The sequence below is a fragment of the Opisthocomus hoazin genome, chromosome 15 (genome assembly GCF_030867145.1).
Source record: "Opisthocomus hoazin isolate bOpiHoa1 chromosome 15, bOpiHoa1.hap1, whole genome shotgun sequence".
NCBI classification, from domain to species: Eukaryota; Metazoa; Chordata; class Aves; order Opisthocomiformes; family Opisthocomidae; genus Opisthocomus; species Opisthocomus hoazin.
Genome location: NC_134428.1, coordinates 16,475,159 through 16,497,665, shown reverse-complemented (window position 1 = coordinate 16,497,665; position 22,507 = coordinate 16,475,159). Strand labels below are relative to the sequence as shown.

Sequence of the window (22,507 nt, the reverse complement as noted above, 5' to 3'; positions counted from 1 at the left end):
AGCGTGTTGGAACCCAGCACGACTTGGCCGGGCAGCGACGGCTCCCTCCAGGGACAGGTTTCCTTTGAGCAGGAGCTTGGATTTGAGCACTTGATACAATAATATGTGGTGTTTGCTTCCTCGGAGGCTGTGTGCCCTTTGGCTGTGGTTTTTGTCTCTGTTTACTATAGAAATAGCTTTAGTAGATTATGCTGTGTCACTCAGTTCCCTGCCAGAACGTATGTTAAGGACAAAGAGAAAGCATGTGAGTGCAAGAGAGTAGCTGTAATTTTTATGGCATAAGCAAGGCCATTATAAATTTTGTGAGGCAATGAGGATCTGAAGATTTTAGATCAAATTTAGCCACTTTATCTGGAGACTTAAGAAAAGAGAAAGATGCACTTTTACTGATACTGCCAATTAGGGAGCTGCCAGGTGGTGGGTTAATAATCCAGATGTGCTGAGGAAGATGCAGCATCACCAGAGGCTGTGTCTGAAGTGAAGCAGAGGAGTGCTTTCCAGGGCACAGCGACAAGCCGGGGCAGCGCTGGTGGCTTCCTCCCAGCTACAGGCACGAGTCAGGTACGGGAGGTGTGACAAGAGGGAGATCCTGGAGTAGGTAATGCCAAACCAGAAAGGGATAAGAGCTTAGGAAAACTGCAGAGAAGGAGGATGGAATATAATACAGCAATGTAATGTAAAGAACAGCTGGCTACTGAAAACACAGAAGCCTGGGAAATGATATCTTGGCTTCGAATCGGGCAGATTCACAGGCATCCAAGGAGCTGATGGGCTAGTTTAGAGGCACTTGAGACCAAAGGCTGGATGAATCGTGGAAATGGGTTGTAGCACCTTCCCCTTTTGTCAGTTGCTGGAATCCATATCTGTCACACTGATGTCAGCTCAGCTCCTGCTGGAAAGTGCATCTTCTCTGGCACGAGACCCGCAGCTGTGATCCTGGCTTGCCTCAAGGGGCCAGAGCTTGGGACGGAGATGCTGGTGGCCCAGGCTTCTTGCTGACCCCTGGAGCATACCAGGAATGATCTGGGAGAAGGAGGTAACCTCTCCCTACCCGAAACAAAGCTGTCTGGGCCACTCCTGCGTGGGAATCTGGGAGGAGGGGTTGAAGGGATCAGCACACGAGCCTGCGTGGACAGCCAGCAGGGCTTATCTTGCACCTTTGCCATCAGCAGGAAGCAGAACTCAGCTCAGGGCAGTTCAGGCATTTTCTGCACTTGTAACACAGCACGACACAGACCCTGACACTGACTCAGCCCTCAAGCTAGAATATATACAGGCTCCTACTGCAAATCAAAGGTAATCCTTGCTGCTGACAGACTACGAGGTGTGGGGCCAGCATGGCAGAGCTGTCCTGCCCCAGACAAAGCCATCCGTCTCACCCACAGTGTGAGCTGGGTCTCTGCTGGGATGCAGCTAGGGGCAAAGGCAGGTGAGCAGAGTTTGCTGCTTTCTGCTTTGACAGCTGGGGTAGACCTGCTCCTCGGAGCCTGGCTTGCGCTCCCAACTGGGGACGTCTACATAGTTCCCACCCACAACACTGTGTGCCACTCTACTGCTCGGGGTCTCTGCATCAGTGCCCACTGGCCATTCATCTCTCCCAGCTCACAGTCCTGCTCCTTGTTGTCCAAAACTTCTTAGATAAAACCTCATGGACTTGCCTTTTCAGGGTACAACTGCCAAGGCAGAAAAAGGCCTGAAAAACCACAGAGGGAAACTGCATTTCCATGAAACCTGCAAGCAGACAAGCGTGTTGCTAGAGATGGCTTGGAAGAGTCAATCTGAGATGCTTTCGTTGGAGGGATGATGCTGTGTAATGAAGCTAATGCTGTAATGATGAGAGAAGCTGGACCTTTATGGACTTTCAACAGGAGTGGGGAAGCACCGGCTGCAATGGCTTGCCATTATAAAAACATAAGAGATAAGAAGCTTATTTTTAGGCAGAGTGGTAGTCGGCTATTCCAACAGGCTCAAGTGATGGTGATAAGGACTTGGCGTATGAAGAGCAGAGTAAGACGACATCTCATCTTATCTCGTGCCGCCACTTTTCACTTTCCCCCTTGCAACAGAAAGCACTGCCGATTGCTTTAGGAGGATTCAAATGAAAATCCTTTGAAATAGCCATCAGATTTCTTTTCTTTCCTGTCTTTCTCCACTTTTCAGAGTGATGCTCTTCTCTCTTAAGACACGAAGCAGCTGAAAGTCTTTGACTCGGGTTTGGAAGACACATGGCATTTTGAATACCGGCAGCCCTGGTTCTGGTTTGAGAAGCCGCTGGACTGATTTGCTATGCCGGAGGTAGATTTTGCTTCTTGCTGGGCTGGTTGTAATAATTCGAGTGCGTGCTCTGGATGTAGCTGTTGCTATTCCCAATGTGTATTAATATCAGTAAGAACAGAAATCTATCATAAAATCATGTTCTGCAAAAGCAGTGTTAATTACCTTGATTTCTGCATAGAATTTTTGCATTTGCAAGCCTCGCCATCTGCATTGCAGCCATGACATGTGGGGAGTATGGAATGCGTCTTATCAGACACAGAGCGCGCACAGCAAAGGACATCCAAAGGTTATGTTGTCGTCATGTCAAATGGGTCTGTTTATTCTGAGTGCTGTAGAATCAGAGCTTAATCAGAGCATCAGCCATATGCAGATTTGAAATTAGATTTTACAATAACCACCTGTCTGCTGTTTCGAATCCATCATATTCTTCGGGTTAGAGCTGCGTTTGCTTAGCAAATATGTTTGCTGGGAGAATGTAATCTAAAAGCCTTCAAGCAACAGTGTAAAAGACACTTAAATGTGTGTATATGTGTGAGCGTGCAAGGGGAGCACCTCTGTCGTATGGCTTTGTACTACAGTCTGCTACTGTAGGGAGGGGGGAAAGGCATTTTTCCATGGGAAAAACAACAGTAACAGCAAACTCCCCTATAAAATTTCTTTTGCTGTTCTGTTTGAGTTCATAATGCTTATATATGTCAGTTAAAACAAAAAGTCAGTGACGATGCAGCATTTGATCTTTCTTTCTCAGTCCTCAGTGTTTTTAAGGGAGTAAGTACAAACACACACATAACGTTTATATAGCGAGGCATGCCGTTGTTTTTGTGACTCACGGCATTCTGCCTTTAAGGAGTCAAAAAAACCTGTCTGAAAAGTTTAAGCCTCTCTCCACTACGTTGTAACATGAAAAAAAAAAAAATTCCATGTGTTCACTTATTGCAAACTATCAAGTCAGCGGTGAGTCAAGATGAAAAGAGCAACGGTATTCAAAGTAAAGGCTGACATTTTAAACACTGCCACTTGGAAAGACGAGGAATTAAAAAGAATCGCAGAGCAAAAATTGACAAACAACTTGTACCACAGTTTAATCATATGCTCCAAACTGCCTGAAACAAATAAGCACTAGTTTTTCTTCTTGCTTATCTCCACTGCGGTAATTATTCTTCTGAAGTGGTAGCTGCTGTCCCTGGGGAAAAAGAGAATTTATTTTTTTAACTCCGAGTATGGCCCTTCCCACAGAAATCAACCAGCGATTTTCATTGTATTCAGCAAGAACTTAAATGGTCCATTCACTGAGATCAGTAACGCAGGAGCTGCCCGAAGCCGTCCCGCTGCAGAGCCGCCGTGACCCGTGGCTTCAGGCTGGCCGACATCGGGCGCTGTGCCTGTCCCCTTCCCCGGAGCAGGAGGTGTGTCACCGTCCCAGTGGTTCTACCCTCACCACAGTGGACTGAAATGGAACGGGGTTGATGTGAGTCGGTGAAGGGCCCTGCGGCACGTAACCGCTGACCGACCGTCCTGCTGGGCTGGGCTGAGCTGCCACCGCTGCCTCTTGCCTGTCCGCCCCTGCCCAGGGTTTGGCGTAAATCCATGTGCGGGGAAGGTGCTGGAAGCGTGGCCGGAGGCTCTCCTCCAGCGCCGAGGGCAGAAGCCTTGGTTTACAGCAGCGTGCTGGGAAGCCTCTGATTTGTGTGGTACCAAGGCGGTGCTCAAGAAGAACAGCCCCAAATCTCCGCCTTTCCCGCGCTTTCCCCTTCCAAGAGTCTGACCTCCGAAGAGCGCTTTCCTACGTGAGACCTCCAGGTCCAGCACCCTCGGGGTGGGATCTGCCCATTGCTGGACCCCGTCCTCGCCGGCCCTGCCGCTGCCTGGGACCCGACGCGTCAGCGCAGGGGCGCGAAGCCGAGCAAAGTCTGTGGGACAGAAGCTCCCTCCTTCCTCCAGCTCCTCATCCTCGCTCGGGAAGATGCGAGTACGTGTGTTTTAACTTTGTTCACCAGCTCACCGAACGGCCGCCCCCCTGCCGAACCCCTGCCGCGCGTACAGCACCTCCTCACGCAGCCGGCTCCGGGGAGGGAACCGCCGCCGCGAACGCCGCTTCCTCGGCCGAGCCCGCCGCTCCCGCACCCGCTCCCGCGCCCGGAGCTGCCCCTGCCGACACCCCCGCGCCGGCGGCGGCTCGGCGCGGGCCAGCCCGGGGTCGGGCGGGGCTGCCAGCGCCGAGCTCCGCGCCGGGCCCTCTGGAGGTCACTGTCGGACCTGTTGCACCCGCCGCGGCTCCGCGGGCAGGGCCGGGCCGGGCCGGGCCGGAGCCCCCGCCGCCCCCCGGCGCGCCTTCTGCGGCGGCTGCGCCCAGCCCCCGCGCTGCCTGCGCGGCCGCGGAGCCGCCGGGGCCCGCCGGGCGCTGCAGCCGCGCCCCCCGTCCGGGGCGGTGCCGTCTGGCGGCGGCGCGGAGCGGCGGGGAGCGGAGCGGGACGGCGGAGCGGAGCGCCCCGCGGAAGATGGCGTACATCCAGGTGGGTGCGGAGCGGCGGGCCGCGCCACGACCCGCGTCCCCGGACGGGGGGACCCCAGCTCTGTCTGCGGGACGGGTGCCGGGTGTCGCGGCGGGCCCCCCCCCCCCGCGCTCCCTGCGCGGTGCGGGTGCGCAACTTCGGGTTAACTTCTGGGGAGGAGTTCCCGGCGAGGGGGGCAGGAGCGGGGCTGGCAGGCGGGGGCTCCCGGGAGGATCCCCGCGGGGGGCGGCGGGCAGCCCGCAGCGCTCCGCTCTCTGCCGGGGGCAGCGGGGTGGCCGCGGGGGGCTGCGAGCCCGGCTGCAGCCCGCACGGGGCTGCTCGGAGGGAGGAGGATGCTGAATCGGCCCCTCCAGCGCGGGTACAGCGCGGCGGGGTGGGGGGCACCGGCGCCCGGGTCTGCGGCGAGCCCCAGCCTTCGGCGGGGTGGATGGGACCCCCCCCCAGCAGTGCGGGGCTGAATCAAATTCGGGGCTGGTTTGAACCCCGAGCTGTTTTCCCCCCAGCTCTGCGGTTCCCAGCCGCCTGTTTTCCGTCTGTAGCTCCTTAGGCTGCCGCCTGGTTTTCAGATAAACCCGAGTGGAGCGTTTCCAGCTGCGCCGGGAGTCCGGGTGTTGATGGGGACACCCGCCAGTCGGGTGGGGACGAGGGCAGCGGGGACACCCCATTGTCCCCACGCTGTGGTGCTGGTCGTGCTGGGGTGGTGGGTGGGTGGCCTGGGGGACTGCGCTGGCCTAGGCTGCGGTGCCCACCGCGGCGGGGCTGGTGAGCCTTCCCTGGGGGTGTAACGGCGGGGGCCCTGCTGCGGCATCCGCTGGGACGCTGCCGTGGCGAGTTGTGGTAGCTGGTCCCTTGACCTGTTTGTGACCAGTGGCTGTGTTGCTTTGGAGCAGGCGACCCTCCCTGTGGGCCCGGGCAGACTGGGGGACCAGGCCCCCGCAGCAAGGTGTGACACGGGGGTGCAGCCCTGCCTTGCACCCGACTCTGGGCAAGGGGATGCACCTGGGACAGCCGTGGTTGGCCCTTGATGAGGGTTCACGCGTGGCTGGAGGCTCCCAACTGGGTTGTCCTCTGCTCAGCGGGTTTGGGATGACATGGCAGGGCATGACGGTGCCTCCCTGACCCGGGGGGCCAAGCCCATGTCCTGGGGGTCCCCCAGCGCCTTTGGCTGGTGCATCCTTCCCTGCACCTCTGCCCTGCCCCAGCCCTGCTGCCCGGTGTGAGCACGGTGGAGGTGCGCAGCTGGTCGTGTTTGCTCGCCTTCCATAGGTCCCTGCATTTGAGCCCTGTATGGCACTGCTTACTTGTTTACCTCTTCTGCACTGTAGTATTTAGTTCTTACTTCTGTCCTCATGTTTCCTGGTGGAGATTTGTGGGTGGCCGCAGAGGCACTTTATTGTGGTGCCTGTGGGACCGCTGTGCGTGCTCCTGGGGCTGGTGGCACACCAGACGGGTCTCACATCGCCAGTGGCCAGCCATGACCAGGAGGGGTGTCCGACACGAGCCTGCCGTGCGTCCCTGTGGGCCATTCGGAAATGCCGCTTCCTTCGCTCAGCACGTGCTGCGGCGTTTGATCGTGTGGCATGGATCCAGCCGCCTCATCTTAGAGCAACTTAAATATTCTCGTTGCAGCTTTGCTAAACCACTGTAGCTTTGGCTGCCGTGCTTTGGCTGCCGTGCTTTGGCTGCCGTGCTTTGGCTGCAACTTTATATTAATAAGGAATGATAACGCCCTTTAAACCATTTAGTATTTTCTTAAACAGTTGGTCCATGGATGCCTGGTAATCACTGTCTTGTCACATTGCACTGCAGCATTTCCAGTCTCTTAATTTGTGTTTCAAACAAGTGGTGGCCTTTTCACCTAGCACTGGTTTCTGAGAAGTTTGAAGGGGAGGCTTGCGCCAGAATGTGGTCCATGGGAGAGTTCTTGGAACTCAAGGCAATTTCTGTGTCCCAGCTTCTTTATAGAAGGCTGCTCTTGTCCCTGTCATGAGCGTAAAGCTCGAAAACAGTTTCTACATGTGGAAGAGCAGAGAAGAGTGGGGTTTCTTTGTGTGTTTTTTTGTTTTGTGGTTTTGTGTTGGTTTGGTTTTGGTTTTTGGTTAGGGATTCCCCCTATAGAAAGACAGCCAGGACAATTAGGAAACCCTGAAGACATTATCAAGGGAAAGTGATAGGAAAGATGTTTCAGGAGGCATTTGAATGGCTACCGAGTCTCTAGCTATAAATGAAGTGGGTCAAATACAGTATTCCAAGGGTGGCTTTGTGAGTAAAACGCTGGCTTGCGATGATTTCTTCCTTTGCTCTAGGTTTTCTCTGTGACTTGGGGGAAGTGGCTGCAGTGCAGATTTTCGAACTGGAGTGTGTGACTCAAGTTTTAAGCACTTTTCTATTTTTTGCATTCTTCAAGTCATATCTGGGGATGAGACTGAAGATGCCGAGCTACGTGAAGTGATGTGTATATAATGGAGAGTATTCTGAGTCTGTGCCCCTTCCTAGAAATGTTGCTTTTAACGAATTGGCATTGAAATTGTGTTTATATGGGCTGAATCTGGAGGAAAGCCCTTTTTTCCACTGTGGCATCTAACTGGAAAATTTGGATATAGTTTGCTGTCAGCAGCAAGTAGTTGCTGCAATTAGAGACAGGTTGTTAAAGGAAAGCAAACAAGTGGTTGCACATGATACCCCGTTAGCAAGGAGCAACGAGCAGGATTTTTGTGTTCTGGGGTGGGTTTGGGAGTTTTGCTCCTGGGGAAGGAGGAACAGAGAGAGCTTGATGGGGAAGGACTGGCAACAGCAGAAGCTGATGCCTGGTCAGGAGACATGCTTCCTCTGACATCTGCAAGGTACTGCCTTGCCAGAAATTTAAGCTCATCCCAGGCCAGGGCATGTCATGGCAGAAAATTTAAAGTTATTTGAACATTGCTAACCTGTTTTTGTCTTTTTCATTTTGTTCCTCTTTGCTTCATCCTGGATGTCTAAAAGGACAGTTGGAACCAATAAATGAGGTGAGTTAATCTGATGATTCACTCTCCGCTCTGTCTCCTCTCTCCATCCTGAGGGGATTGTCTCGTATTTTCTGACTCTTTACTGATGTCCTAGATATAAGTAATGCACCGCATTCTGGGCTGGTAGGTGTGTTTTTGGATTTTGTTTTTTTTTTTTTTTTCAATGTTCAGATTTTGTTTGTGGAAAAACTGTGTGTTTTACTGGAGCAAAAAGAAATATTTCTGTAGTCTTCTCTGCAGGTCTGCGTTCCTCAGAGGAAACCCCTCTGCATGATGTGATAGTTCCCTTGTGTCCGCACGCTCGTGAATACTGCAAATGTCTCTAGTATTTTGGGGGGATATCTATGGAGAAATTCTCACATGCTTTATTTGTTCAGCTTCTTAGGGACATTTCAAGGTCACATACAATAGTAAAGCGATTTGACCTTGGATGTGCACGTGCTGTGCTCTGCCAGCTGCGTGTCTCCCCCTCCCCAAAGGTCTACGGAGCGATGCCCTTTATTAGCAGTGCCCTTGTGCTGCTTAATGAGCCTTCTTACAAACCGCAGAAGTTGGAGCTGGTATGGGTGGCAAATGGGCTAAGGTTTGGCTTGCTGCTCCTCCTGAAGCAACCAGAGCTCGGAAGTGGAGGGGAGGCTGTGGGGATAGCATGGAAATGGGGCAGCAGCCTGTTGCCCCTCCGACGGGGTGCTCGCACCCCGTGGTTGTAACAGCAGAGGAGCGCTGTTACAGGTGACGCTGCCAGTGCCACCATGGAAACCTAAGAAACAAAATAGTTTTCTGGGTCAAGTAACTTCTTTACAAAAAAACAAACAACACTGAAGGTTCTTCCTTAAATTAATCATCACAGCAGAGGGGAGGCGTGTGGACAGCATGCTTCAGCTAGTCCATTTCAGTGGCAAGTTTGTCGGGTTGTAATGTTGCATGTGTATGGATCATACAAATATTATGTGTGCATACATCTACAGGGACAAAATGTGTTCACATTGCTGTGTTAAGATTTTCAGATTAAATAGACCCTTGCTGGATTAAATGGGAGCTTTCACTTACCTTCTGTTTTTAATTCCTTCTGTTGTGCATTTGCCGATCTATTAGTTTGTTGATGTGCGTGACAGAGTAAGCATGTTTCCACTCTAGCATATTGCTATGCCACAGTGTTTTGTAAATCACCCTCTCACCAACCTACATAATAATACATCGCTACTAGAGGGAAAATACCTGGGGTGAATGCTTATTTTCCTGCCTTGTTATGGCATCAGTGAAGTTGGGCTGGTAACTGCATAGCACTTGTCTGTTGATATAGATAGAATAAATATAGTTCTTAATGTTCTGTTGCACAAACACAAACATAAATACAGCTGAATGTTATTTCTCAATAGCTATTGATGGGTTGTAATCTTGTACTTTGGTTTCCAATGGCTTCAGGGTCTGCTCGCTAGAATCTCGGATCTCTTGCTGTGCCGGTGGACTTGTAGAAATTGTTGTCAGAAGTGTTTCGACTGTAGCTGTTGTCAAACAAATGAAGATGAAGTTGAAATCCTGGGACCTTTTCCTGCTCAAACTCCAGCCTGGCTGTAAGTTTAGATGCACAATTTCATAGTTTTAACTGAGGAGTAGAGCTGTTCAGATGTCATCAGAGTATTGATATGAAATGACGATAGGGCGTTGAGAGGATGCCACACAGAAAGGAGGAACCTCTTGCTGAGGGTGGAAACATAGGCTTCTCAGTGACAAGGTGAAAAAGGACAGCCCTGTTAGCTCAGATAGTAAGGTTAGTCTTTGTAAAACACTTTCCTGATGAGTAAGACAGAAGCTATTTTGTAAGCTAGCATAGCAAGGTGATAACTGGCTTAGCTGCCCATCGTTTTATAAAGGTGCTCTTCATCTTCAGTCTTGTTTCCTCTTCAGATGGACCAACCCTTTGGAGCACTTCAACTTAGCTGAAATCCTGAGGAGGTTGTTTTGAAACATTTCCTTATCTTAGTGTGAAGGTGGTTATCATCTAGGCAGATGAAAGGCGTACCTTGTGCATGCTGTAAATGGAAAATTCATCTGAAGTCTCATTTAGCAAGACTTGATCTCCTGCGTCATCTTAGCACTCTTCAAGATTGCCTCTTCAATCATTAAAGAACAACAGCAGCAATGCTGGGTTTTACATGGGGCTTTGATTAGTGTTTTTGCAAATCTATTACAAACACAGTCAGTGAAATCTTCCCTGTTTTACTCACTCTTGTTTGGGAATTTGCAGCACGGAGGTGACCCCGTGGAGGCATTAGTGAAACCAAGAAGGGAGCAGAGGTCTCCTGCCTATTAGTGGCTGCTCTGTCGGCTGGGCTGGGCTGTCTTCTGTGAGGGCAGGTCACTTCATGGACACAGCTTCGGTGTGTCCGGAAGCTGTGGCACAGGAGATTCCTATTTAGTGCATCATATGATGCTCAGAAGTTGGTACCTAGGCACCGAGACACTCATTAGTTTTATCTACTCCTGAGAGCACCTGCTGGTACTCTGTGTCAGGTTTGGAAGGTCCCTGTCTTGCTGCGTGAAATAAATTGTCTCATGTTTAAATCGCAGTCTTGTCTATATACTCTTTTGAATCCAGGTAGAATAGGATGGTAATTAATACTGAAGCATAAAAATAGGAATGTTCAAGATGTGTTAGAGTGGTTTTTAAATGTGGAGCAGCATATTTAAGAGTCTGATATATGCCCAGAAATGGATTCACCTGCAATTAATGGGAAATGGAAACAAAATCAATGTTAAATAGGAAAGTATTGCGCACAGGAGAACACGGTGATGAGGCTGCAGTATTGGACATAGAACGATTACTGCAGGAACAATTACATACTTGGGAACAAGTAGCTAGGCTTGTTGTGAGAGGATGCTTCGGAGTTTCTCTGACGTGCTGAGGAACAGAAGGGACATCGTGTGTGTTTGGGGGTGTAAGGTGATTGTCCCATGGTGTAGTTTTTGGCTGCTGGATCTTTCTGTCTGACTAAAGGGGCACTGTAAGCATTGAAGCTCTGTTCTTACTTTGATCTCAAAACTCGTATGTGTGGTGACTTTGCAGATGAGCTGGACTTTGCCACAGGCAGAGAACGTGGAGACCTTTGGACTCATAAAAAGCTCTCTGCAGCCTGTGTTGTTTTCCCCCAGTTTTGCTCCACCTGAAAGCCTCTGCAATTAACTTATTGGAATGGCCATAAGCAGAAGACAACGTGCTCTGGAAAAAAAAAACAAACCCACGCAGTTCTTCAACCATGTTGTGCTTTATGCTGCACCTACTCATGCTAGCAGCCCTGGGTAGGGTCCCTAGGACCCCAGCCTAGGTCATATATCCATCTTTCCTTCCAGCTTCAGATAATCTGATGCAGTTAGGGTCTCCCTGTTCTGGTCTAGTGCTGGGAGAAGATGAGCTCCCAGAGGTAATGCCCAAGAGGGGCAGCAGCCGCCAACGAAGAGGACACACGGGAGAAGTACCTTTGCTTTGCGAGGATGCTGCCATGCCTTAGGATCACTGAAGTCACCATCTCCTCTGGCACTGCTGCAGATCCTGTGGTCTCTAAGGATGTCTGTTAACACATGTTGGTGTGGAAGCTGGAGATCAGGCTTTGCTTTCTTGAAAAGGCTGTTGGCTCCTCATCTTGAGCTGAGTTGGACCCAGGGTAGTACCAAGGAAGGTGGCGATGCTTTAAGCTTCCAGGATGACTTTGCTGGAAACAGGTGAGGGAACCTGGAAAGGAGTCGAGTGAGGAGGGCGAAGAGAGCAGAGGAGACATGGAGAGGAAAAGGAGCCCAGGGGATGTCACTGAGAGGAGAGGGGGAGAAAACGAGCCTGTAGAGGAACAAGAGTCTGGAAGACAAAGAGGAAAAAGGAGTAAAAGGCAGGAGACAGAAATGGTGTATTTTGTTTGCTGATCAGTAGAAGGGCCCTGGTTTTTGTGTGTGCAGGTTTAAGGTGGAAACAATCCCATGCAGCCTCTGCTGGCTCAGAATTCAAAAGCTGAAGAAGATTTCTGTTTTCACTGTGTTGATCTTACACTATTAAATCTCCCTATGCGTTTTTGGAGGTAGGAAATAATGTCTGGAGTTAGATGTGTGAGCAGAGTAAGAGTTTGGAATTGGTCTCAGAATAAGGTGTTTAATGGATATTTTATTTTTGAAAAGGGGGCTTCTGGATTCAGTGGAAACCCCTGAAATGTAAGACGGATTTGACACCACCATATTCTGCATTTAGATGCGTGCATTGAATGTGGGAACAAATCAATTTATCATATTCCCTGCTTGCAGCCTGAAAGTGTTTTAAAAATAGATCTAGGTTTTCCGCTGAGTCTCAACAGTTCTTTGTGGACCCAGGACGCTGGTGTAGTGCAGAATGCAATTTGCTCCTTACTTGCCTCCCCACCCAGTCCCCAGGGGAAAACTGCTTTTATGCTCCTCATTGGCCTACTAGCAAACATCTGAATGCCCATGCTTAACAATCCATCCTTTACTTTTTGCCTGTAGGTTTTCCCTTTGGCAGCTCTGAGACACCTCATTGTCCTGGAAATTCAGGAGGGGGACGTTAAAGCTGCAAGTTTAAGCCTTTCCTCTTGGGAGACTGTTGATTTTTCTCCCTTTCTGAAGTTTTACAATGGCAACTTAGGAAAAAAATTCATACTGAAGTGAATCTAATTGTATTGACCTGAAGGTGTGATAGCCTCTTGTTATCTCGGGAGGAGCGCTTGCATCTTGGTCTGTGCAGAAATGGGCTGGGAATGAGGGTGTATGGTGGAGCTGCCTGTTAGGGAATATTCTACATAAACCCCAAAGATAAACAGTGAATGGTCCATTAGACTGAATTGAAATCAGGATGCGGCTCCTCTTCCCAAAGGTTCGGATTAAACAGAAACAGAGCTGCTTTAACCAGAGCCAAAGTTTATATGAGGAAAAATTATTGTGCCTCAGTAGCAATTTCCTTACTAAAGGTCATCTGTATGTTATTAACTTGCTATTACGTTTACCCATTGTAGAACATCCTTAATGCCTCTCTTCCTGATTCCCTTTTCACCTTGCCTTCTCCTCGTTCTGTGCATTTGCTTCTCAAACACAAGTATATCCAAATGCTGAATGATTGTGTAGACCCGCATTTAGGCATGAAAAAGCTGTTTGTGTTCCAACTACTGATTATATGTCAAACCGCATGATTTGGACTGCCTTTAATGGGCTGCAGAGTTGTGCAAATATTGTATGCCCCTGTTAGAGTAAGATTTGGTTTTGATTATTAGCAGACGTTTTTTTAGTGTGAATGAGTTGTGTGACTCTGAATTGGTGAGATTTGCGTGGAGCTTGCTGTGAACTTTGTGGCTTTGGATAAGAATTTCCAGTTTAAATCTGTTTTATGTTTGGGGGGCCTTTTCTGTGAGTTTACTGGTTTTTCAGGATATGTTTATTGCTCTACTCCAGTCATTGGTTACTAAAGCAAATGATTCAACGTATTTCATTTATACCCAACTGAGCCATGCAGGTCGAAAGGGTGAATCAGGAGCAGAACTCACACAGTAGTTGCCTCTGCTTTGCTCATTTAATGCTGACACTTTCCCTGTGATCTGCTGCTATTTTTTGGAGTATGCTGTCTGGTGGATTAACCGAAGGGCTTATTTTGCCTGATGCACTAGATGTCATGTACCGTTGTGGGATCTCATTTCCATTGGCAGCCACTCCCCTCTGAATGGGCAGTTGGAGACTTTATTTCCTGTAGTTGTTCCTGTCTTGTTCTGCTCTTGTTCTGCTCTTGTTCTTCTTTCAGGCAAGGCTGGGAGGTCCTGACTGCTTTTATGAGCCCCTGCAGCTGTGACACATTGAGGGTTTTAACCAGAGTGTTGTTTTATGTGAAAACAACATAAACACACACACACACGTGTGTGTGAACAAACTGAAAAGGGGATTACATGTGGACTTCTTCGTGATGCCGGTCATCTGTTGAGTCTTCTCAGAGATGCTACAGCTTGAAACTTGCTTTGTTACTTAAATCCTGCCAATTTCCCTGCTCCCACCAAGACCCCTGGACAGTAAAATTACTGTCTGGTGAGAATCCACTTCTATAAACCAGAAGTGATAAAAAGCAGCCAGTTATTTAAAAAGGCATGTCAGTAAATAGCTCTTAATGAATTGTATTTATAAGATCAAGTTTTGGAACCTTAGTGGTGTACCTGCAAAGCAATATTTTACTGAGAGGTGTGTGGTAGGTTTGAGATGTCTGAGCACAGTGGTTTCCCATGCTGGTGCATTCCTGGTGAAGTCTGTGCTTCGAAAGTGTAACTGTGAATTTACAGCAGTAAGCTGCTGTTTGGGTTTTGTGGTTTGTGGGGTTTTGTTTTTTCTTTCTTTTCTGATCAAGATCTGAGTCACATGTGCCCATGTGGCCTGTGTCGTGCTCTAATACTGATATAACTCTGTTTGAAAGACAGGCAGAAAGATAAAGAATCTGGTTTTTACATAGGTCTGAAGTTGGTTGCTTGGCCTTTTGCTTGCCAGATAGATCAGGAGATACCCCGCAGCATCCAGGGAAGTGCGCCCAAGATTAGACCCAGAATATCGGAATGCATTTTTATTCTGTATATACTCCTTTGCTGGGTTGAATCACCCAAAGGTCTCTTGTTATGACAGGATAAGCAGCCAAAATGAGGACAAAGATGGAGACGCTGATAATACAATCACTGAGCTGCCTCCCACTCTTCAGGATGTTTCCCCTGACAGAAGGCGGTCGTCTTCAGATGCATCACGGTCCACTTACAGCCTCACGAGGCGGATTTCAAGTAAGGTCGTCCTTCCGACATTAATGTAATTCTTGTGGGGAGGAAAATCAAACTGTAGTGCTTGCTCTTTCATATTTTAGACAGGGAATCAAGTCAGGTTGAAGGTACATTGATTAAAATCTCATCCTGTTCTGCAGGAGCACAGTGGAAGGGGCCAGCCCTGTTTTTCTTGCTGGAGCATGTGCATGGTAATTGCATGTGAAAAGGGACAGGTGTGGAAAAGTGTAGCTGAGCTCGCACTTCGGCATAACCAAGGGTGTTATTTATTGTTGGCAATGCAATGGTGATAAGTCCCACTGGGGAGCCTGCTGTGCTGGGCATCGCACAGGCACAGAATAGCTGTGCCCAAAGAAGCACAACTGGACTTGCGCCTGTAATGGCTTCGGTTGAGTTTCTAATGATTGTGTTTGTGCGTTTCTCTCATTTAGGTTTAGAGTCGAGGAGGCCAAGTTCTCCATTAATTGACATTAAACCTATCGAGTTTGGAATAATAGGAGCTAAGAAAGAAATAGTTCAACCAACTATCTTACGAAAAACGTATACCCCAGATGACTATTTTAGAAAATTTGAACCAAGACTGTACTCTCTTGACTCAAATAGCGATGATATGGACTCCTTGACAGATGAGGAGATCTTATCGAAGTATCAGCTGGGCATGCTGCATTTTAGCACTCAGTATGACCTGTTGCATAATTATTTAATAGTGCGAGTCATTGAGGCTAAAGATATGCCTCCTCCAATTTCTTACGATGGCTCAAGGCAAGACATGGCTCACTCCAACCCCTACGTGAAGATCTGCCTTCTTCCTGATCAGAAGAACTCCAAGCAGACCGGAGTGAAACGCAAAACGCAGAACCCGGTGTTTGAAGAGAGGTACACATTTGAAATCCCCTTTTTAGAAGCCCAGAGAAGAACTCTGCTTTTAACTGTAGTGGATTTTGACAAATTCTCACGCCATTGTGTTATTGGCAAAGTGTCAATGCCCTTGAGCGATGTAGACCTTGTGAAAGGCGGACACTGGTGGAAAGCCCTTTTGCCTAGTTCTCAGGTAACAGAATTTATAAGATTATTGCCACAGTTTTTCTCGCTGTTTTTTTGTGCAGTTCCTTTGCTTGTTGGCAAGTAGCACGGTTTCCAATTAGTCATTGTCATCTTGTTAATACAGCATCTGCTGGGTTGAAATAATGTGGGCCTATGACTGGTCTTGTAACTAATACTGTGAGATAGAGGGGCTGTCTTTCATATTCAAAGGAGGTGACATGACAGGAGATTCTATGTCAGCTTTACTGAGAACAACTCAAGACTGCTTTGGGAGTCTGCACCTTTTGGAAGATCTTTGTTGTCAGTGCAGTGACCTGCATCCATTCCCAGACACTGCAGTGACGTGGTCCCATCTGGGTCGCTCCTGTGGTTGTTAACATGACTGTGCTTTCGGAATGTGAGGGGAGCCACTGGTGCCAGTTCAGTAATGGTGTGATTCGATAAAGTGTAGAGAAGACAAAACCTCTACAGACTTGTGGTGTAATGCATGCGTGAAAAATTGCAAGGTAGTGGTAGATTTATTTTCATCGTGTCCCTGAAGGAAAAAAAACTTGCCATAGATTTTTGTCTGATGTAAGTGGCACGTTGCATGCATGCAAGTTTGAGCGTGCGTTTAGGACTAAATTCAACGGTCCAGCGGAATGGGAAGAGAAGATGCAGAGGGTCTGTGTGGCTTCCATGTCTGTTCTCAGGAAAGGTCCCTGGTGTTCTTGCCAGCCAGGAAAAGAGCTGTTCAGTGGGAAGGTCTGGGCTTTGCAATCAGGAGCGGTGGTTAGCTACCAAATTTGCTACTAGCAGTATCACTCATGTAGTTAGAGGCACAGGACCCCATAAAAAGCCAAGTTAAGAGCGTAGTATGAGCAGTATCTCAAAGGTTTGTGCTAAGGACAGGAGTAACATTCAAGGTTGGTAGAACAGGATTGCCTCTTCCAGTTGCTTGCCAGCTCTGGAGTTGCAATTTCTAAGTTTTAGAGCCTTTGCTGAATGAAAACACTGTGTGAACTTGGATTGTTCCCGTTTTCTTTGATTTTTATGTGTTCACAAAAGGGAGGCATAGCCAGTGGTGTTAGACAAGATGAATAGTAAATCATTGACCTCAGCGCTGATTTACGGTGTGGGTCTGAGAGTCTGATATGGAGTGGAAGCTTGTGATCAGACACTTGTGGAAGTAAAATCCACCGAGCAGTGTTTATACGTGAAGCCAGCTGGGCCTCTGACCCTGCTTTGCCCCCTCTGTGTGTGCAGAGGGGCTGCGAGCGCTTGTACCTGTTGCTCAGACCTTCTGCAGTGTGTAAGGGGGGAGAAGATCGAGACCCCTGGTAACTGCAGGAGAGCCCACTAGATTTGCTGTAATAGAAGTAGGAGCGTTACAGGATTAGCCGGAACAATGTTCAGGCAAAAAGGAAAGTTTTGGAAGTCGAGCACAAATCAAAATCTTGGGGTCCCTGTGCGTGGACATGTCTTTGTGTCAGTGGGATCTGCTTGGCTCCGTAGAGTGGCAGCAGGGGGTGAGGGGACAGCTGTGTTACGAAGCCGTTCATAAGGCAAATGAACAAAGACAGATATGCCTGGGCTCCCCTCACTGCCTGGGCCTTTTCCCTAAATGTTTATTTACAAATGCCTGCAACAATTTATTGGGGTTTTTTGTGTTAGTGGTTCATCATGGGCTCAGTGTTGTGTATCTGAGGACAGAGCTCTCCTCTTTGCATCCCATTATCCTCCCGTGATTCACGACATGCAGCCTTGCTCCCCCCCCCTTCTGCATGATAAATACTTCTCTGTATTATGTATCTCTTCATTAGTAACATGGATTCATTCCACAGTTAATACAGACCTTGATTAGAGAAGATCGTCTCTGCCTTCGTTTGCCAAGCTCCGAGCCTGCCCTTCCTCCCCCCACTTCAAAGTTTCGTTGAAAGCTGCTGCTGTTTCAGCAGTGCTGTCTGCTTCACCAGGATTCAAGATAAATTATTGATGCAGAAATTGGCATTTCTGATACTTATGAAAGGGAGGAGAAAAAGAGAAAACTCCATTTGAATGAGCAGACCTAACCTTACAAGCCTTTTGCATTTATCTGCTTGCTATCATGTGGAAAAACTTAATTTAAGCAAGACGTCCTTTGCACCTGGATTAGTAAAGTATCTTGTTTTGGTCTTTTCATACTTCCGTGTTCTTTTTACTTTAGCTGGCAGACTGCAGCTGCAAAGAGAACGACAGTACTTGTACTGGGACATCCAGGGAGGATGTTTGGCATCATGTTCCCGTGTTTTCTCAGATTTTTAAAGTTCATTGAATAAACTGTATTTTATCTTGGTGGCGATTAAAGTTAAATTCGGTAATCAAAGGGTTAAAATAGATCCTGGAAGAAGTAAAACAATAAAGCTTATTACTTGGAAAAACTGCATTTTAATGTCTTTCAATAACGGTGATGCCTGTGCTAGGCATTTGTGAGGGTTTTTTGATTGCTAGTTGGAAGATTCTGCCTGTGGAAAGACAGATTTGACATCTTGACAATTTTTTTTATACTTCTCACTTTTTGCTTGGTTTTGTTGAGGGACACACAGCCTCTATTAGTTTCCTGCTGGATTGAACTGGAGTCTGCTGAAGTGTACTTTGTGTTGTGACATCGTGATAGACGGGGACAAAAAAATCTACGTGCAAAATTTTATTTTGCAGAAGGCATCCTCAGATTCTGGAGAGCAGCGCAAAGCCACCACAGTGCAGTTCTGATTGTTAGTGGATGACAGTTTGCCAGGCTGGGTTGGCTGCCCGGGGCTCTGACAGGGAGCAGCAGCTGACGGCAGCACCCCCCCAGCCATAAAGATCATGGTGGAGAAAATGCTGAAGCAGTAACAGGAGGGAGAGAAAAAATAGACAGTCATAGACGTGATATGTAAAGATGCAAGACACAAAATATGTGATTTTTTTTTTTTTTTTTACTGGCATTTATAGACAGAAACACGATGAGCTGGAGAGATGGAGGAAAGTGAATCCAGATGGCAGGACTGTGGAGAAGGTTTTGTCTTCGCACCGGTGGGAGTGGGATGGGGCAAGGTTTGTGGAAGAGCAGAGAAAGTGGCCTAAATGGTATCAGCTGAGGTGAACATCTGGTTTGCATTTTCTGTATCTGCCTGGAAGCCATTGCCAGAGTGTGCTGATGAAGTCAGGTTCTTTGTCCCACCATCACGCTGAGCACCGTCATGCCCAGAGCTGGGACGCTGCCTCAGTGCAGGACTGTGCCGGCACAGGTGAGCTCTGCTAGAACAGATGGGGGATGCCAGCAATCTTTTGTTGCGTGCAGTGTCGGCAGGGACGGGTGGGTTTGTCCCAGGCTGAGACATGGTCCAGCTTCTGCAGCCAACAATTCCATTGACTCCACTGTGAGCTGGACCAGGATAAGCTCCTTAACTCTGTGGATGGGACGTACAGCTCTGCAGTGGGTGAAAGCCCATTGTCATTAATAAGCAGAGTATCTTCATTACGACCTGATGGAGTTGCTTGTTAACTGACAGCCTGAGAACTTACCTTGGGTGTAACGAGGCAGGCTGTGCAGCATTGCTGTGGTCATTATGTCAGAAGTGGGTCATCAGAGAACCTGGGTATGGGTGAGCAGCGTGCTGTCCTCTCAGCCTTGAGGAATCAGTGCAATAAACCACTTGATGCTCAGCTGCAGGCAAAAGGCTGTACCTGTACATGAGTGCTTTTTTAGTTTGGATCATGCATTGAGCACTTAGGGGGATTGAGTCCAAAGCACAGGGGAGCTGCCATCCAATGTATCACCAGAGCCAGGAACTAAGCAGAAGGGCTTATTCTGTGTAGAAAATATCAGTGCAGGTATAGCCAAATTCTTTATCCTTGGTAGTTCTGGGAGGCTTTTTTTTGCAGGGTAATTAATGTGTTTCTAAAGTGCGGTAGCTGCACTTGGAGTAGCTCTTGAGTCCAGTCCCCATAGGAACACTCTGCGCTCTTTAAATATCCCCTTAAATGTATGTGGCTTTGCTTAATTACCATGAATGAAGTTGGCAGGCCTTGCTGTAGCTGGGCTCAGATTCACACATTTTGCTGTCAAGACTAATTCTGAAACACATGTTCAGGACCCCAAGTTTTATTGACATATGATTCATTTCTCTTTTGGCAGATTTGAGTGGGTAGGAATAAATGTTTTAGACCAGCAGTAATGAGAGCTTAGAGATCATTCCACAAAAGAAAAAAAATTTCCTGGTCGTGGTGGGAAAATAACATAAAAATTCCTTCTCCCTTCAAATTAAGACATTTTTATAGTAGAAGGAGTATGTATTGGACTTACTTTTTTAACTTTGTGCTGTGAGTGCACTAGACAGTCATTTAAGGAGCTGTCAGCTTTTTACATTCAAAATAGTATGTGCTTCACAAATGGAGTGGCTTTGCTATGGCAGCTCTCTGCAATTTTTGATTCCCGTCTTGGGATAAGCCTACAACAGGTACTGCACTGTTATGCTTACCGTGCCTTGATTGGGAAGAAAAGGGAGAAAGGGATTTGAGATTCAGGTAATGCCTCGTTTTGGAGCGTTCGTTGGGTGCTCCGTTGAATTCTGCCATGCCGCTGGGTGCCTGTGGTGCGCGGCTTGGAGGCCTCCCGTTGTGCGTGTACCAGGTTTGCTCTTGGCGCCTGTGCTCCTTGGCTTATCCGTTGCAGCCCCGAGAAGGAGCTATCCTTGAGGGGATGTGGATGATGCCTTGCATTTGGTAGCACAGTGTATTATTGAAAATAATGGCAGCACCCATCTCTCGTACAGGTGTAAAGTGTTGGACAGACAGAGAGTTGGTTCAGAGAGCTGGCACAACAGTTGACTCAAGGCTGTGTGCATCACTGTGGAACCATGTTCGTCGCAGTCCATGTTCGTGACAGGCACAGGAAATTAAATATGAAAGTGAAAGTTCTCAGACCTTTTTCCTTTTCAATTTTTTTTTTAGCTGTCCAAAAGCTTAGCGGTTGCTTAATTAAAGGAATGATGCAGGATCACTGATGATGAACGTGGATTGGTTACGTGGGGCTGTGCTTGCTCATTAGCAGGAAGTTAAAATCAGCCTGGCAGTTTACCTGTGTCCGATGGGAGAGATGGGGAAAAGCCTGGCTGGAGGAGGGATGCCACCATGCTGCAGGTCACTTGAGTTGAGGGAACTGTGACGGGATGCCATGATGGACACTTGTCCCTCACGGTGACAACATTTTTGGCTCTTAACCTGTGGTTTGTTGTCGTATTTTGGCTTATGACATTCTACTATCTTTCTTTATTCCCCAGACCCATTTCAGTGGGTTTTTTCCCCCTTTCCTTTTCCAGTCTTTAAAGCTCCAGCACTGAGAAATGTTTCCTCTTGTTCATTTTCTCTTCTTTATCCTAATTTGTCTCTTCTGCTTCCAGCTGTCATCTCAGTCACCTCATCCCTTCCGCTCTGTGCTGTTCACTCCTTGCCGTTTCTGCGGAGGACCGGGGTGCCATGGGGTGTATTTTGCTGAGGAGGAGCCCAGAGGAGGGACTGGTGGGGGTCGTGGGCTGGACCTCTCCATAGGAAATCTTCTTCCCAAAGGTCTTTGCACAGGAGAGGCTCTCTCATGGCCGCCCAAACTGATGCAAAGCCAGTTAGGCTTTAGAAGGGATTTTGTTACTCTCTTCACCATGCATCTGCTTGGTATCTGTTACATAGGTAACACTGTTCTTATCCATTGGTAAGTACATTTTTTTTTTCTGGTTCTGGTCTTTAATGGCTCAGCCTTCCCAAAATGATTGCTGTGTGTCACAGGATGCTGTAGAAAGCCTGTTAGAGCAAACTGTTCTAAGCCATCGGTTTTCTAATGTGCCTGGAGGTACCATCACTGATAACCTTGAGGAGGAAAATCAATCTGAAACTTCATTAGGAGCGTTGCATAGATGTCTGTGCTGATGTAATGTGCTCTGATTCCTGTCGGGTACTGGGGAGGGTTTCAGCTGCAGAGTTGTGCTGGTGTAGTAGCAATGCACAGCAAACAGTTGGGGCGGGGAGGGGGGCTTGAGGAAAGAGTTGTCCTGATGCAAACAAGATGTGCAAATGACATTAATTAAAAACTCCACTTCCCTTGGGGTAGCCTCTTTGTGTTTCAGAGATGACAGAAAAGGAAAAAAAAACCTTATGTGTGTCTGGTTCAACCAAATGGCGGAAGCTGCAGAAGGTTCTGGGTCGCAGGCGAGCCCAATCCACACGACTGGCTGTGTAATGCAGCTTCGGAGAGGGACAGCCAGGAGCGAAATGTTAATCAGAGCTTCAGGAGAGCCTCAGACATCCCAGACTTTGTGTCACTCCGGCACCTCATCAAACAGGAAATTGCTTTTCCAGGGTCATCTGGGATCTCTGCACAAATCAGCGCGTCGTCAGCATCATAATGGTAACCGAAATCGTGCCTTTGCACGGGTGCCTGAGGGGCACCTCTGCACCCTGTGAGCAAAACACTCAAGGTGAAACCAACAGCGTTTCCAACAGCATTTTAGTTTCCTGATGAAAAGACATAGGAGAAGTAAAATTCCGGCTCTTCCTTTCCCTGCAGTGAACAACGTGCCGATGACACCTCTCGTGCATAGGCTTGCATCCCTCTTTGCAGCTCAGCCCCTACGCAAGTCTGGGATTTGGGGAGGCTCCAGTGTGTGACAAAACACGAGCCACGCTTCTGTGCCTGCAGTCCCCCAGCAAGATGTGTCTTAACGCCATTGCTGATAAAGATGCCTGGGAGCAAGGTGATGGGCCTGGGGGTCAATGGTTATGGCAGCACAGAGTGTTTCCAAGGTGCAGGTGAGCTCAGTATGTCCGTGGGCTGGAGCAGCACCCCGGGCAGCTCCTACAGCCCCATGAGCCACCTGAGACCTCT

General features: G+C 48.3%; 1 protein-coding gene across 4 annotated transcripts in view; it reads left to right on the top strand.

Moving 5' to 3' along the window:
• Positions 1 to 4,698: 4,698 nt before the first annotated feature.
• The window catches only part of SYT17 (synaptotagmin 17), a 39,330-nt gene continuing 21,521 nt past the window's right edge, over positions 4,699 to 22,507 (top strand). For all 4 annotated transcript variants that reach the window (XR_012765636.1, XM_075436712.1, XM_075436714.1 and 1 more), the window contains exons 1-5: positions 4,699 to 4,790; positions 7,778 to 7,795; positions 9,221 to 9,369; positions 14,441 to 14,589; positions 15,018 to 15,637. Coding sequence is in view for 3 of the 4 variants with exons in the window: in XM_075436712.1 (XP_075292827.1) it covers positions 4,776 to 4,790; positions 7,778 to 7,795; positions 9,221 to 9,369; positions 14,441 to 14,589; positions 15,018 to 15,637 (951 nt within the window). In the remaining variant the exon portion in view is untranslated. The remainder of the gene's footprint in view (positions 4,791 to 7,777; positions 7,796 to 9,220; positions 9,370 to 14,440; positions 14,590 to 15,017; positions 15,638 to 22,507) is intronic.